The 15,882-nt window shown below is 39.4% G+C and overlaps 1 protein-coding gene across 1 annotated transcript in view; it reads right to left on the reverse strand.

Annotated features, from left to right (window-relative positions):
* The window catches only part of AOAH (acyloxyacyl hydrolase), a 159,579-nt gene extending 144,895 nt beyond the window's left edge, over positions 1-14,684 (reverse strand). Inside the window, exon 1 of the mRNA XM_055314684.1 lies at positions 14,172-14,684. Coding sequence (XP_055170659.1) covers positions 14,172-14,298 — 127 coding nt within the window. The 5' untranslated portion in view covers positions 14,299-14,684. The remainder of the gene's footprint in view (positions 1-14,171) is intronic.
* Positions 14,685-15,882: the final 1,198 nt, after the last annotated feature.

A 15,882-nucleotide genomic window follows, 5' to 3' on the forward strand; every position in this document is an offset into this window, starting at 1 on the left:
GGAGCTAGGGCAGGTTCTAAAGGGGGTGGCTACTGGTGCCCGCTTCATGGCATAAAGCTAGGAAAGCCTAACACCAGAACCCAGTAGTGAAAGATGAGGTGCAGGGAAAAGAAGAGGCCAGGTTTATTGGATTTGTAGATTGCAGAGGAGACAGGGATTTTTCCAGAGAGCGATGGGGAGCCATGGCTGGGTTTTGTGGAAGGGGTTGCTGCTCTCTGATCTGTGTCTTTAATTTATTGTGCTGATTGTCATGGGGAGGAAGGACCTGAGGGGGCAAAGATGGAAGCAGAGAGATGAAGTGGGAGGCTATTTTGGTCCTGAAGAGAGATGATGATAGATTGCAGAGAGTAATGAGCAGCGTGGACATAGAGAAAGACAGATTTGGGATCTATTGTGGAGGTTAACCTGATACAATTTATTAATGAAGTGATGTGTGAAGGAAAGAAGAGTGAGGGAACGTGAGAATCAAAACTGACTCCTGTGTTCCTGGCCTGGTTCCAGGGAGGAGCAGAGCACAGGGTTTAGAGCCACGCCACACCTAAGTTTGGATCCCTGAATCCCTGTTGGACCCACATGACTTTCTACATCCCGCCTGCCACCACAATGCCACCACAATGTCCCTCGATTCTGTTCTCCTCAGATTTCCCTGCTTGGGTGGGAGCAGAAGATATGGCTTTCCACGTTTACGTGATCCCAGGCCTTTCTCATGTTGGTGAAAAAAAGGGGAAATAAGAAAGAAAGGTATGAAAATAATCACTTCCAATTGTCCTACTGCCAGTCTAGTTTCCATAAGCTCTTAGTTACTAAACCAGAGATGGTAGCACACAACTCAGGGAGGGGGAAAGTGGGTAGGAGAAGAAAAGGGAATGGAAGGGAGGGAAGAGACGGAAGAAGCTAGGTTCCAGGGGAGAATAGAAGAATGTGGGGGTCAGACAGACCTGGGCTCACATCCTGCTTCTATGGCTTATGAGCTGATATATTTGACAGGATGGTTAACCTCTCTGAACCCAGATTTTGGCACCCCCCCAAATGGTCTCCTAATGTCTACTTGCATGATATATTAAACATGGCCACGACTATTTTGTACTTCCTCCCATGAAGAGGAGCAATCTGCTTCCCAGTCCTCTGATCTGGCCTTGTGTAACCTGCTTTGATTGGTGCACCATGGAGGAAATGACAGCACATTGGGTCTGAACCCAGGCCTCAAGAGGCCTTACAGCTTCTACTTTTTCCCCTCTTAGAACATTATAACTGTGAGCTTGAGCCAGCCTGCTGGACAAGCCACCTGAAGGGGAGCCGTTGTGCCTCAGCCAACAGCCTGCCAACTACTAGATTTGTGAATGAGGCCATTCTAGATCATCCGGCCCCTGTCATTCCACCATCTTTCAGCTGAATGCAGCAGCAGGAGTGAGCTCAGGGGACATTAGCAGGAGAGCCACCCAACTATACCCAGCCCCAAATTGCCAGCCCACAGAATTGGAAGCTAATGAATGACTGTTGCATAAGTGTGGAGTGGTTTGTAACGCAGCACAGGCTATCTGACACACCCAGGAAAAGCATTGTGAGGCTTAAGTGATCTAACACATAAAAATGCACATGCTGTCTAGCATTTAACAAATGCCTACTGTCAGTTTCTATTCCAACTGCTGAGACCATAGGGTGAAGACATATTCTCCGTGACTCTTTTTAAAATAGAAACTCAGAAACTTGTCTTTGAAAAACATATTGCAGTATCAACAGTGTTTTTATTTTTCTATGGCCAAGTTTTCTTTTATTACCAATAGCTGGTATTTTCACTACATTTCGGCAGATTAGGTAGGCTCTGTGACCTAACCTGACCATCACCTAGAACATTGTCTTTATGAGAAAACGCTCAGTGGGTTCCAAACTTCCAACGTTTGTAAGAACATTGGCAATGAGAGAGGCACTGTATTGGGCAATTTCCTGGTGAGAGGCTGAGTGCATTCAAGGCTGAGCAGAGCATAAGCAATGATGATGAGAAGAAATAAGCAAACTGTGCTGAGAGACTGTGGGATGGTTGGCTTGGCTAATTTAGAAATATATAAAAAGCTAATAATAGAGAAATGAGAGTACAGACACCAGGGCTATCCCATCCTGTTATTAATTCGATGCATACTTAGGAGCACCTACTATGTGCTCAGAAGCTGAGGATACTAATGTGAATTAGAGACGTCACAGACTGGGAGTCAAGCCTGATGACTAGAACAGCAGTCTAGTCCTGGCAGCCTGTAAGTGCTATGGTACAGGGACCTCGTAGTGCTCTGGAAGCACAGAGGAGGAAGAAACTAACTCTGCCTTGGAAACCAGTGACAGTTTCCTGGAGGAGTTGAATGTTAGAGAATGGGGGAAACTTATTCAACAGAAAAAGCAGCACAGATCTTTAAGAAGGGAGGTGGAATATTTTTAAAGACTTGGATGTGAGAAAGAGAAGGGTCGGCCAAGGCCCAGAGTCCCCGGGAAAGACAGAGTGAGAGGGATAGGAAGAGATCCCGTCATGAAGACTCTTGCAGGGCAGACATAGAGCATGGGCTCCGGATGCTCTAGCATGTACACCAATGGTTTCAAATATTTTGCTTTGTGCCCCCAAAAGGAAATTCGAAAAGTTATATACCCCTTCCACATTTTAATGGATGTTAAAGTATTATTAATGGGTATCAATTTAAATAGTTGCAAAGAGTATCATTCTAGGCAGACTCTAAATATCATAGTAGAAATCATACATTAATCTCTATGTATCTAAAGGAATCTAAATACTACAGTGATTTATACCTAATCTCATCCACTGAAAAAATTACGAGCTCAAACTCTTCTTTCACAGTAAGAAATTTATGTTGATAATCCCTCTCTTGAATTCATATTTCAATAAAAAGTCTACTTTGAATTTTTCTTACACTATAGAATTTTATCCCAATGTAATATACTTTTATGATTGAAAGTATTTTATTGATCTCACTCTTCTACTTCTTAACACTAAAAATATGAATAAAATTTAAATGAAAATTTTAATTTCCTGTGAATATAACTCTAAGTATTAAAAAATTCTTTTGGATAGAGTTTTTGTTATTAGTAAAATTAAATTTTCCAAGCAATATGTATTGCCAATTTGATAAAAGTAAAATTTTATTGGGATTGCACTTCTTAGTGAGATGATTGGCCTTTTTGATTCGTACTTATATCTGTTAAAGAATATTACTTATTGGAGGTGGGCAGGGGGTTGGGGTGATTGGGTGATGGGCTCTGAGGAGGGCACTTGGCAGGATGAGCACTGGGTGTTATGCTAAATGTTGGCAAATTAAACTCCAATAAAAATTTTTTTTAAAAAAGAATATTACTTATTCATGTAAACAAGCAAGGCTCAAGTATCCTGTCTATTCCTATTTTTCATTTTTAAAGATTATTGATAAGTGGTGAGAAAACATGTTTATTTAAGTAAATGGAAATGGAAGGACTTTTGATGGAGCAATGTCATTCAGTTCTTTTATTCCTTCTGAGTTAAATGTCAAAAATCGTAAAGTCATCTATCGTTGGAAATTATTCTGAATGATCCATCACCTGACAACTCCATTAAGTGTCCCTTCAATCGTGTGGAAAGCAAAGAACTAGAAACCACCTGACTTGTAAAAACATTTGTTATCTAATCAACAGAGTCTTTCATTTTCTCAATTTCTGGGAAGTAAATTAAAATAAGAAAAAAGTTTTACTAAGACTCTTCTTTTAATTATACCTATTAGAATTCACCCAGAGAGACCTTGTTAGAATTTAATATACTCAGAAAGATTTGGGAAGTTGAAATATGTTCTTTTCAATATTTTGCCTATATAATATTTTAAATAAAATCTTTTTTTAATAATAAATTTATTTTTTAGTGGTGTTCAATTTGCCAACATACAGAATAACACCCAGTGCTCTCATCCTGTCAAGTGCCCCCTCAGTGCCCACCACCCAGTCACCCCCACCCCCCGCCCTCCTCCCCTTCCACCACCCCTAGTTCGTTTCCCAGAGTTAGGAGTCTTTATGTTCTTATCTTAATGCATACTTCATTTAAATTTTTGTCAAAGTTGGAGCTGCAGATTTAGTTTACCAGGTTATGAGAAATGTCCTCTGTATAATCCTAAATGGCAAGTCAGAACATTAAAGCCATTAACTACTGAGATTATCTTTTAGAAAATGTATGGCTTCATTTTTTTTCACTCCTATATTTGAATTCTAAAATAGATACTTAGAGATAGAAGATGGCTGGATAAAGAAACGGTGAACGGGTGAGTGCGTACGTTGGTGGGTAGGTGGATGGATGGATGGATAAATAGAAAGAAGGATAGACTGATGATGGAGGGATAGATAGATAGATGACAGATAGATGATAGATAGAAATAATAGATGATCTTTGACTATGCCCAACAGTTTTTATGTACAAAACTACTTATTAACTTGAAAAATTTCTGCCGGCTAGCAAAGACTTACTACTACCAAAGTTCTTACAAATGTTTTGTTGAAAAAAAAGTGTTTGATTTTAGATTGTCTACTTAACCATCCAGATTTAGAAATCAAATGGAATAATAAAGCAAGAGTCAAACCCCGTAAATACATACCTAGACAATTCTGAGAGGAAATATAGCAAAATATCAATAGTGTTCTTCTGGGTTTTGAGATTACAGTTGATTCTTTTTTCTTTTTTTAAGATATTATTTATTTGAGAGAAAGAGAGCATGCTTAAGAGAAGGGGGAGGGGCAGAGGGACAAATAGACTCCTTGATGAGCACAGAGCCTGACACAAGGCTCAACCCCAGTACCCTGAGATCATGACCTGAGCAGAAGTCAGATGCTTACCCGAATGAGCCACCCAGGTGCCCAGAGTTGATTTTATTCTTTAAAAATCTTTTTCAGTATTTTCTAACATCTCTATGAAAGCCACATATTCCTTTATAATTAGAAAAAAACCAAAACATTGTATTTTATCAAATAATTTCTCATTGAATAAGCTTTTTAATAGTTGCCTTCTACCTTAGTAAACTCTAAAAAAAATGTGAAATGACATTTTCTAGAATACCTTAGTTGTTTCAGCTCTCTACTGGGTGCTTTTGCAAACTGTGTCTCATTTAATCCTCCTCCTCTTGAGCTTTTTACTTCCCATTTTACAGATAAGACATAGGAGTCCCAGAGAAGTTGCACAATGTATTTAAGGACTTTTAAACAAGCAGTGATTCCACTGCTAAGTGATTCTAATCCATATCAGCTGAAACTTGAAATCTATATGCTTCCAAGTGTCACACTGAATATATTAAAATATGGGATTTTGAAAGTGAACATTGTCAATAACATTAATTAAAATAATCATTGGTATATTGAAGTCTATAGGATTTGTGCATGTTTTCTCACACTATTCCTTTCACTTTCTAATGACATTTCCTTGAGAGCGAAAGTGTTTAAATTTAATAAGGGGTTACTTATAATTTTTTTCTTTTTGTGTAGCCATTTTGATGTCATATTTAAGAATCTTTGAATCCAATGTCACAAAGATTTTCTTCTACATTTTCTCCTCGAAGTTTCATAGTTTTAGCTCTTACCTTGAGACCTATGAATTGAATTAATAATTGTGTGTGATTTGAAATAGGGAATTAGATAGTGTCACTTTTCAAACAGTGTTTTACAAAATTTTTGGCTAGTCTAGTTTCTTTGCATTTTCACATACATTTTAGAATCATCTTGCCAATTCTTACCAGAAAAAGATGTTAGGATTTTGTTTGGAATTGTATTTAGTCTATGGGTCAATTTGGAGAATACTGCTATCTGAACACCACTGAGTCTTCCAGTCCATTAGCATAATCCATCTCTCATTTCTGTAAAGCATGCTTTAATTTCTCTCAACAATGGTTTCTAGTTTTTCAGTGTAGAGGAATTGCATTCCTTTTATTAAATCTATTCCTAGGTATTTTTTTATTATATTGTGAATGAAATTCTTAATTTCAGTTCTTGAAAATTTGTTGCTAATATAAACAAATACTACTGGTTTTTGTATTAATCTTGAATCTTGCAATCTTATTAAACTTTCCTATTCGTTATAGTTATTTTGTTGTAAATACCTCACGATTTTCTACATTCAGGATCATGTTGTCTGAAAATAAAGACAATTTAACTTATTCCTTTCCAATTTGCATGCTTCTATTATTTTTATTTCTTTATTAAACTGAATAGAACTTTCAACAAAATGTTGACTAGAGGTGGTGAGGGTGGACATCTTCCTATGTTCCTGACCTTAGGAGGAAAGCATTCACTCTTCCATCATTAAGTCTGAAGCTAGCACTAGGGTTCTCATACATGCCCTTTGTCAGATTAAGAAAGTTCCTTTTTCTTTCATAATTTGTTGAGCATTTTTGACTTGGATGGGTGATAGATTTTGTCAAATAATGTTTCTATTTCTTCTGGGCTGATAATGTAGTTATAGCATCTACTCTACTAATTCGGTATATTCCATTAATGGATATTCAGATATTAAAACAACCATACATTCCTTGGATAAATCCCACTTGATCATGCTGTATAATTCATTTTATATGTTGCTGGATTCAGTTTGTTGATGTTTTGTCAAGGATTTTTGCCAATTTTGAATTCTCTTATAGCATACATGTTTAAAGTCATAAATTTTTCTCTAGGAACTGCTTCAGCTATAGCCCATAAAATTTGATATATTGTATTTTCAATTTCATTTAAGCCAAACTATTTTCTAATTTCTCTATAATTTCCTCTTTTATCTATTTTTTTTAAATAAGTGTGTGTCTTACTTGCGCCTAATGGTTTTTTTCCTTCAGATTTGTTCCTATTGTTGATTTCTGATTTAACTGGAAAAATGTGTGTATGACTTCAGTCTTAAAAAATGGATTGATATTTGTCTTATTGCCTAGTATATGGTCTATGCTGGACAATGTGCCATGTATGGTTAAAAAATAATATGTACTTTGCTGTAGTTGAATGGAGTGTTCTATAGGTGTTAGCTGGGTTAAGTTAGTGGTTAGTGTTGTTCAGGTCTTCCACATCCTTACTTTTTGTCCCCTTGTTCAGTTACAGAGGGAAAAGCATTGACATTTTCAACTATTTTGTTGAATTATCTGTTTTTCTTTTGGGATTTTTAATTAAATTTTTAAAGTTTTGTTTTTTGGGAGGCTCTGTTATTAAGTGTACATTTACAATTGTTACTTCTTTCTTGATATATTGACCTCTTTATCATTATGGAAGATTCCTCTTTGTCTTGGGATTCTTTCTTATCTTCTCTTTAAGAGAGAGAGAGAAAGTATGAGCAGGGGAGTGGCAGAGAGAGTGGGAGAGAGAGAATCCCAAGCAAGCTTCATGTTCAGTGTGGAGCCTGACGTGGGGCTTGGTCCCATAACCCTGAGATCATGACCTGAGCTGAAATCAAGAGTTGGACACCCAACTGACTGAGTCACCAGACACCCCAGGATTATTTCATATCTTAAAGTATATTTTGTCTGATAATAATAATAATATATTTATTCCAACTATCTTACAATTCAAACTATTTGCCTTTGAATCTAAAGTGTGTCTTCAGTAGACAAAATATAGTTGGATCTTGCCTTGTTTATCTATTATGATCATCTTGTCTTTTGATGGCATGTACAGTTCATTTACATACATCAGAGCTATGGAAATAGCTGTAAAATAGAGATGGAAACATCATAATTGTACAGGGATTTTACTATGCTTAATGCTTCATTACATTTTTTTCCTCTTTCCCATATTTGATCAATGGTCTAGTTTTACCCTGCTCTCCAAAATTTATTCATATTCTTCCTGAAGAAAAGCATACTGTTATCTTGAGTTTCGTTTTTGTTTTTTGCTCTCTTTCTGACCTTTCTTCAAAGTTGTGGCTCTCTCTCTCTCTCTGTCTCTCTCTTTTTCTGGTGTCTTTGTGGTCTTTCTCTTCAGAGTTGTGACCCACAGAACAATCCAAGAAAAAAGGCAAATGGAGGTGTGGTGGAAGTTTAGATTATCAGAAACCTACCATTTGTGCTAAGGTCGAGGTTAAATTCTATGATAATTTAAAAATAAAAGGTGTGAACAGTGGGGGGCTAAGTGCAGGAGAAACCAGTGGGTGAGTGGCTAGAGCAGCATGGTCTGAAGGACCTGGAAGGGTGGAGCTGAGCAGCAGGTTCTCGGTGTGTGCTGTGGAGATTGCATTGCTGAGATGAGTCCAAGGAGCTACACCAGCCGTGACACCCACGTGGGAGCTCTGGGGACTGGGGACAGAGGCCCACCCTCAGAGGCCGATAATTTAAATGTCAGAGTGGTACAAAAGGCCTCCCTCAGAGCTGAGACCAACCCTCAGAGAGGAAAGGAGAAGAGAACCCCAGAGTATTCAGAGGAGACTAACTGTAAACACAGAAGGGGTAGGATGGAATGTTTTCCGCTATCAGCAGCAGCGATGGCCTATGAACTGAACACTTGTTCAGTTACAGAGAAATAGAGAAAATGAAATTTCTGAATATAAAATTGTGACCATAAATTTTCAAACTTCTCTGCGGCGCTATCTAAATCTTTCCTATTTTTGTCAGTGACACTGTCATTTTACCACTCACTGCTTTTCTCCTTATCATTCAAGCTATGAATTCATCCTCTGACCACTCTGTGTGGGTTGCAGGGGAGTGGTGTGGGGAGGGAAGGGGAGGGGTTTTAACGGACTCTGAAGGATTTTATATATTTAAGCAAACATGGATAAGGGGGAAGAAAGGTAGGTTTTTTTTTAACCTTTTAGAAGACCACAAAGTGCTTTAAAAAAAAAAAAAACAAACTCAAAACTCAGTGAATTAATTTAAAATGTCAGTGATTTAGAAACATAAGGATTACTTTGCTCCTAAATCACCCATGTAAAGAAAATGATGTTTTGCAAAAATGAACATGGCTTATTATTGATTCCATAACATTTGGAAAGTGGCAGAAAGAGGCACTGCTTGTTCAAGCACAGAAGAATCAGCATTTGCTTAGTGATCAAATGACATATACAGTCCTGTGCAAACAAATTATGGTAAATTGGGAAAGGGGCCACTGGGGCTTTGCACAGCTTGATTTTGGAATATATTTAAGACGATTGCCTCCAGGTCTACTGCTTGGTCCCTACTGCAGAGTCTCCTTGTGAGACTGGAGCTGAAAGTGTTTGTTTATGAGAGGAACGTTGGCTCAATCACTCTGTAACTTCTGGGTGGTTTCTTTTGAGTGTCTCTCCTCCGGTCACAGCAATCCTTACTTCCATGAAATCTGTCTCCTCAACCCATGGGTCTGACAAATACACCTGTACCATAACCTCTCCTCACTGCCAGTTGCACCTTATTCAGTGGTCTAAAGACAGCCCAGATTCTTTCTGCGGGGAAGCTGGATGAACAACGAGAAGGAGAGTCCATCTCTGTGTGCTGAACAATTGCAGACAAATTCTGGCCTATGGGAGCCCATAATGGACCAAAGAGCCTGGAGAGGTAAAACCTGCTGGTCTGTAGGGTCAGCGAAGGAGGCAGTACCAAAAGGTCAGGAAAGAACTTCCTGGGACCCTGGCAACCATCATTTTTTGGATCCTGGCTCATTTTTTGGCTCATGTTCTTAGGCCTGACTATGTTTTCCTGCCTTTTGGTTCTAAAATTCATTCCTAGGATCTTTCATTAAAAAACTTCCTCCTTTTATTTTTTATTTATTTATTTATTTAATTAATTAAATTAATTAGCTTAGCTTGCTTAGCTTAGCTCAGCTCAAGTTAATTTCTGTTACTCACAACCCCAAGAGTTATACTCTGTGTTACCAAAACCTAATGTCTGGGAAATAAGATGAGGGGATGAGCACATGACAATAGGAAGACAATAGTTAAAAACAACAAATTATTTATTTATTTATTATTTCAAAGATTTTATTTATTTATTTATGAGAGATGCAGAGAGGCAGAGACATAGGCAGAGGGAGAAGCAGGCTCCCTGCAGGGAACCCGTTGTAGGACTCAATCCCGGGACCCCAGGATCATGCCCTGAGCTGAAGGCAGATGTTCAACCACTGAGCTACCCAGATGCCCCCAAACAACAAATTTTTAAAATATGGGATTTAGATACACAAAAAGCACAAAAGACAGAAGAAAAAAATAGACAAATGGGACTTCATTAAGATGTAAAACTTTTGTACTTCCAAAGATACCATCAAGAAAGTGAAAAAAAAAACTTCCACAGAATGGGAGAAAATATTTACAAATTATATATTTGGTAATGGATATGTGTCTAGAGTATATAAAGAACTTCTACAATTCAACAATAAAAAGACAATAATCCAGTTTTAAAATGGGCAAAAGAGGGGCAACTGGGTGGCTCATTCAGTTAAGCATCTGACTCTTGATTTCAGTTCAGGTCATGATCTCAGGGTCTTGGGATGGATCCCCGCATTGGGTTCCTTGCTAACATGGAGTCTGTTAGAGATTCTCTCTCTCTCTTCCTCTTCCCCTCCCTCCACTCATGCGGTAAACAAACAAACAAACAAACAAACAAACAGACTTTTAGTAAGAGGGCAAATGACTTGAGTAGACATTTTGTCTAAGAAGATATGCAAGTGGTCAATAAACAGGCAGAAAGATGTTCAACATCACTATTATTTTGGAAAGTACAAATCAAAACCACAATGAGGTATATCATTCCATATACTCTAGGATGACTATAATAAGAAAGATAATAACAAGGTATTGGCAAGGTTATGGGTAAACCTTACCCTCATGCACTAATGGTGAAGATGTAAAACAGTGCCGCAGCTCTAGAAAACACTTTGGAGGTTCTCAAAATGTTAAACAAAGTTATCATATGACCTGGAAATTCCACTCCTAAGTATATCCCCAAGAGAAAAGAAAATGAATACCCACACAGAAACTTATACATGGGTATTTGTATCGGAATTAGTCATACAAGCTAAGAACTGGGAACAATGCATGTGTCCATCACTGATGACTAGATAAACAATGTGGGGCATATTCAGACAATGAAATATTATTAATTCGTAAGAAGAAATGAAGTTGGTGCATGCTTAAAAACATTATGCTAAGTCAAAGTAGCCTGTAACAAAACACCATGTATTTTATCATTACATTTTTGGAAAATGTTCATAGATGTAAGGGAGATTAGTGGTTTCCAGGGACTGAAGAGAGAGGGAGGTGGGGAGTGACTACTAACAAATGTTGGGTTTCTTTTCAGCATCATAAAAATGTTTGGGTTAAATATTGATGACCAATACACAACTTATGAATATACTAAATAAACAATTCAAAAGGGTTTACTTTATGGTATATGAATTATATCTCAACAAAGCTATAAAATAAAATTTTATTTAAAAAAATATGGGTAAGAAATCTATTGCCCCAACTTAATCACTTAAAAAAAAAACCCTATAATCACACCTACAGTGAAATCTAAGGCAGGTTTTAACTGGCTGTGTAAACTGGCCAAATTTCTTATTTCTCTAGGTCTCAATTGTTTCTCCTGCCAAGTGGGAATAATGATGATATATATCTGGTAGGGTCACTTTAATGATCAAATGAGATAGTTCATATAAACTTTTTTGGAAGACTGTTAATGACACAGTACATGCTCAATAAATGTTAGCAGGGATGCCTGGGTGGCTCAGGGCATGATCCTGGAGTCCTGGGATCGAGTCCTACATTGGGCTCCCTGCATGGAGCCTGCTTCTCCCTCTGCCTGTGTCTCTGCCTCTCTCTCTCTCTCTCTGTGTCTCTCATGAATAAATAAATAAAATCTTTAAAAATGATTAACTCATAATGATTAACTTACAAAGGTAATTCTTACAGGTGAAGAGCCCTTCCTTTCCCCATGTACCACTCCAATTAGCCCAGATGCAACTTGGAGAAAATATGGAAGGTGGCAAGGAGAAATGCCCAGAAGCTTCAAGAATGGCTACGGACCAGTAGCAAAAAAATTTTCATGGGTAGGAAACAAACATGATCACTAAAAGCACATCTTCATAAAAATGTTTAGAACCAAATTAATTCAATCAAACTCCATGAAAAATTGGGAAGCAGAACTACTTCCATGTGTTGAGAAGGTGACTATAAATATTTTATTTTATTATGATTTTATAAATCAAGGCCAGTGTATACTTCTATGAACAAGATGAAACTTTATTTTGGGATGGTGATTAGGAGATTGCTGGTGGCTAACAAAGATTATTCCTGACTGCTCAATTGGATGATCAGAAATCCAACTACCTGACCAACTTTTCTCAAGATTTTTGCTGTCTAGAGTCTTTCGAGAAGGAGGTAATGGCAATGGAATCTTTGAGACACCTGAAGCTTCCTTCTTGCCTGGCAACACTTGGGTAGAAATACTTATAAATTTCTAAAACTTTACCCCACTCCTCTTCCTTTTCCCTCAGCTTATACTTTTACCTTCCCCTGGCAACTTTATGAATATGATGAGGTTCTTGTAGTGAGCAGTTGTCTGCTTTGAAATAGTTTGTCTTTGCTCTGTGCTTCTTGACTTCCTGCTGGCTCTCTCCTGGACACTGCAATTTATAGGGTGCCTGTGAGGTGGAGTATTATCATGTGCCCTAAGCACCCAGTTTGTCTTTCATTTTAAACATTACAGTCCAGATTCTTATTTTTTCCCCCTAGACTGGACAGTGAACTTCCTGAGGACAGAGGCATTTTAAAAATAATTGTTATTCACCTTTGTACCTCTAGCTCCGAGGACAGGGCCTGGCATGTGGTGGCCATTCAGTGACCACGTGGGTAGTGGGCACGTAGGAATGTTTGGAAAGTGTATTTGTGCAGTGAATTTGAAGTCATATCGTCTTGCTTTTCATCAGAAAGTAGCCGAAGCCCAACCAGCCATCCCTTCTCTTCTCCTGCCTCCTCCATGATACTCTTCCTCTTACCACTAGCTGTGAATGAGCTTACTTCACTGCTTCCTAAAACATTCCCCACATTTGCCCCTGTAAGCCAGAGCACCTCCAGGTTCCCTTTAGAAGATACTCCCTCCCCCTGTTGCTGTGACTGTTGGTGTTAAGGGCTCACATCAAGTATTTCTGCAGGCATTGCCTCCACCCTATGCTCCCCACTGGGGGCAGTTCATATTCAGTGACTGTTCAATGGGGGCAGTTCTAGGGTCTGGATCCACCTCAGACCACTCCAAAGAGCCAATTTAGTCCAGAGCTTCCTGTGGGATTGACAGAAGGTGTGTGTGTGTGTGTGTGTGTGTGTGTGTGTGTGTGTGGCTATAGCGCAGCCCATATTTTCCTCCTACCTGCTCCCTCTGTTCCATCCCTCCTCATGGTGTTTTCCCCAAGAGCACACCTCAATAAACTCCCCTGTGCACAAATTTCTGAGCCCGTTTCTCCATGCAACCAATCCAAATAGTGAGACCCCAACTGGGACTGCCTGCAGCCCCTGGCTCAGCACAGCCAGTGCTGAGTAAATGTCGATCACGACAGACTCATCTTGCCCTGGCCTTTCTTCTTACCATGAGGACAGGTCAACAGCTCCAGGCAGAGTTAGCCAGAAGCTGTGAATTGGGTAAATGGGTGCTAAACCATCACCAAACCTAACCAGCAAACAGACTCCCTGAGCTCTTGGGGCTGTGGAGTAGTTGCATAGGAAACCAAACAAACCCTGTGGCTGACGAGGACGGCCACAAATTCCTCAACACACCTCACAAAAAAGGATGGAACTATGTCCTCAATCTGAGTGGAAGGACCAGGACATCCTGAGCAATAGAAGATGACAGAAATGATGCTGTCTGAAGTCAAAGGCCATCTTCTTTCTGCTGTGCGACGCTGTCCACTGTCCTTCTGAAAGGGGTAAGCATTTCAGGCTCTTACAAGAGCTGTCCATGCAAGAGAAAAAATTCTTATCACCAACAAGATGGAAGACTTCTATAACGAATTCAAACTTGCAATTGTATAGGGTATTTGCGTGCAATAGTATGAGTGCTCACTCTCAGGCTCAGAGGTTTTCTTTTCTTTTTTTTTCTCAGAGGTTTTCTATGCTGGTGAGGTTATTGGCACCCTACTGGGAGTTCATAGCTATTGACATCATTAAATAGGTGATATGCTATGCAAGCAAAGTATTTGACCCCACTGTTACATCCACATGAAAATACACAAACCTTACCTACCTACACAGGTGTGGCCATTGGAGTATCTGGCGCTGGCCTGGTCCTCAGAGGCTGGAGAGGCCCATGTGTGAATGGGCAGGAGTAAGAACAGAGGAGTCGCCAAACAGATGTTCCAGGGGGACTTCATTTCAGAGCCGTGCACCAGGAGAGCCTGGCTACAGAGGCAGCCCACTGAGGGACCCTGAAGCCAGGGCCACAGGAGCTCTCAGAGAACTCTCCTTCTCTTCCGTCCTCGTTCTCTCTTTGACAACCCCCCCACACTCTGCACACTCTCACATATACACACTTTTCATAAGTGTGAAGGGACTAGAAAAACATATAAACACTCACAGACCCACTCCTTCCTCTTGCAGAACCCTGAGAGAGAGCCAGAAGCCTGCACCGGAAAGAGCTGCAGGGAGCCCCTGGCAGGCAGGTTTTCGGAGTTAAAATCTGCAGCAGAAGGACAAACCCAAGTGGCAGCAATGGCAATAGTGTGCCCTTCTGTGCTCGCCCGCCCTCACCTGCCGGCCAAAGTTGGTCATAAGCCCTGGAACCTCCAGTCTTACGGGAAACATCCTGTGGGGTGGTTAGGAGGCCCTTCCCCTTTCATTCTTGCAAAACGAAACAAAACTAAAACTGAAGAAAAAAAAAATAAACCACAAACACACACTCTTTAGCAATTTGATCAGCAGTGTCCACACGTTATAGAAATTATAATTTCCTGTATTCTGAAGTTCGTTTTGCTCTGAACAATTTTTTTTTTCTCTGAACAGTTTCGTATGGTGAGACTGAACTCATTCAGCTGCTAAAGAATATTCTGGTCAAGTAGTTCTCCTCTGGAGTAGTTGGATTATTCTTTCGAGGGTCAACTTTTCTCATGGCCTTCGGTCTTGCGTACAGGAAATAAGCAACGCAGACAGTAATGGGCAGTCGGCACAGCTGGATCTTAAATCTAATGAGAAAAAGCAATGTGCTAGAATTAACCTGTTCCTATTTACTTGGCTATGTATGAGCCATCTCTTTTCTCCAGATTTTCAAAACATGTTTATATTCCCCACCTGTAGATGATCTGTTCATTTTTAAGAGACTGATTTTCTGTGTTGAAGATGAGAACTGAATGCTGTTTTTCTGTGTGCAAAAAAAAAAAAAACTGAACCAGATCACAGATAAAGAAAAGACATATAATCTAAGTACTTTGTTCTAAAACAGATAGAGCAAAGTCATATGCCATTCTCAGACAAGATAAGGGGACTGGGCCAAAGTACCACAATCTAGATAAATCTGGGAGGTCCTGCAATTTTTACTCTCCTTGATTAGGCTCTGAGGAAAGCTTATTATTAACTTCATGTAATATTATGAAATGAAAAATTATGAAAGCTATCAGACTTGGTGGAGAGCTGTCCTTCTCCTCCTCCTCCTCTTCCTCCTCTTGCTTTTATTTAAGGAGTAGCGTTCAAAAGAGCACACAGAGCTTTAGAGTTGTATTCTTTCCAGGATGTAGGAAATACAATTTTTATGGTTCAAAGATTGCTTTGTAGCCATTAGCTTAATAAATGCCAATTTGTCAAATCTCTGAATCTGCAGCAGAGATATCACATGCCAGAGTGATTCCCTGCTTATGTCCTGGGATAGCTTGGACCAACCGACACCGTGGATGACCTTGGTGGAAGTCACAGGTCACTTCCTTTGAGTCTAGTCCTCAGGGTCCCTGATCCTGTAACTAAGGAAA

Source organism: Nyctereutes procyonoides, unplaced genomic scaffold (assembly GCF_905146905.1).
Source record: "Nyctereutes procyonoides isolate TBG_1078 unplaced genomic scaffold, NYPRO_anot_genome, whole genome shotgun sequence".
NCBI classification, from domain to species: Eukaryota; Metazoa; Chordata; class Mammalia; order Carnivora; family Canidae; genus Nyctereutes; species Nyctereutes procyonoides.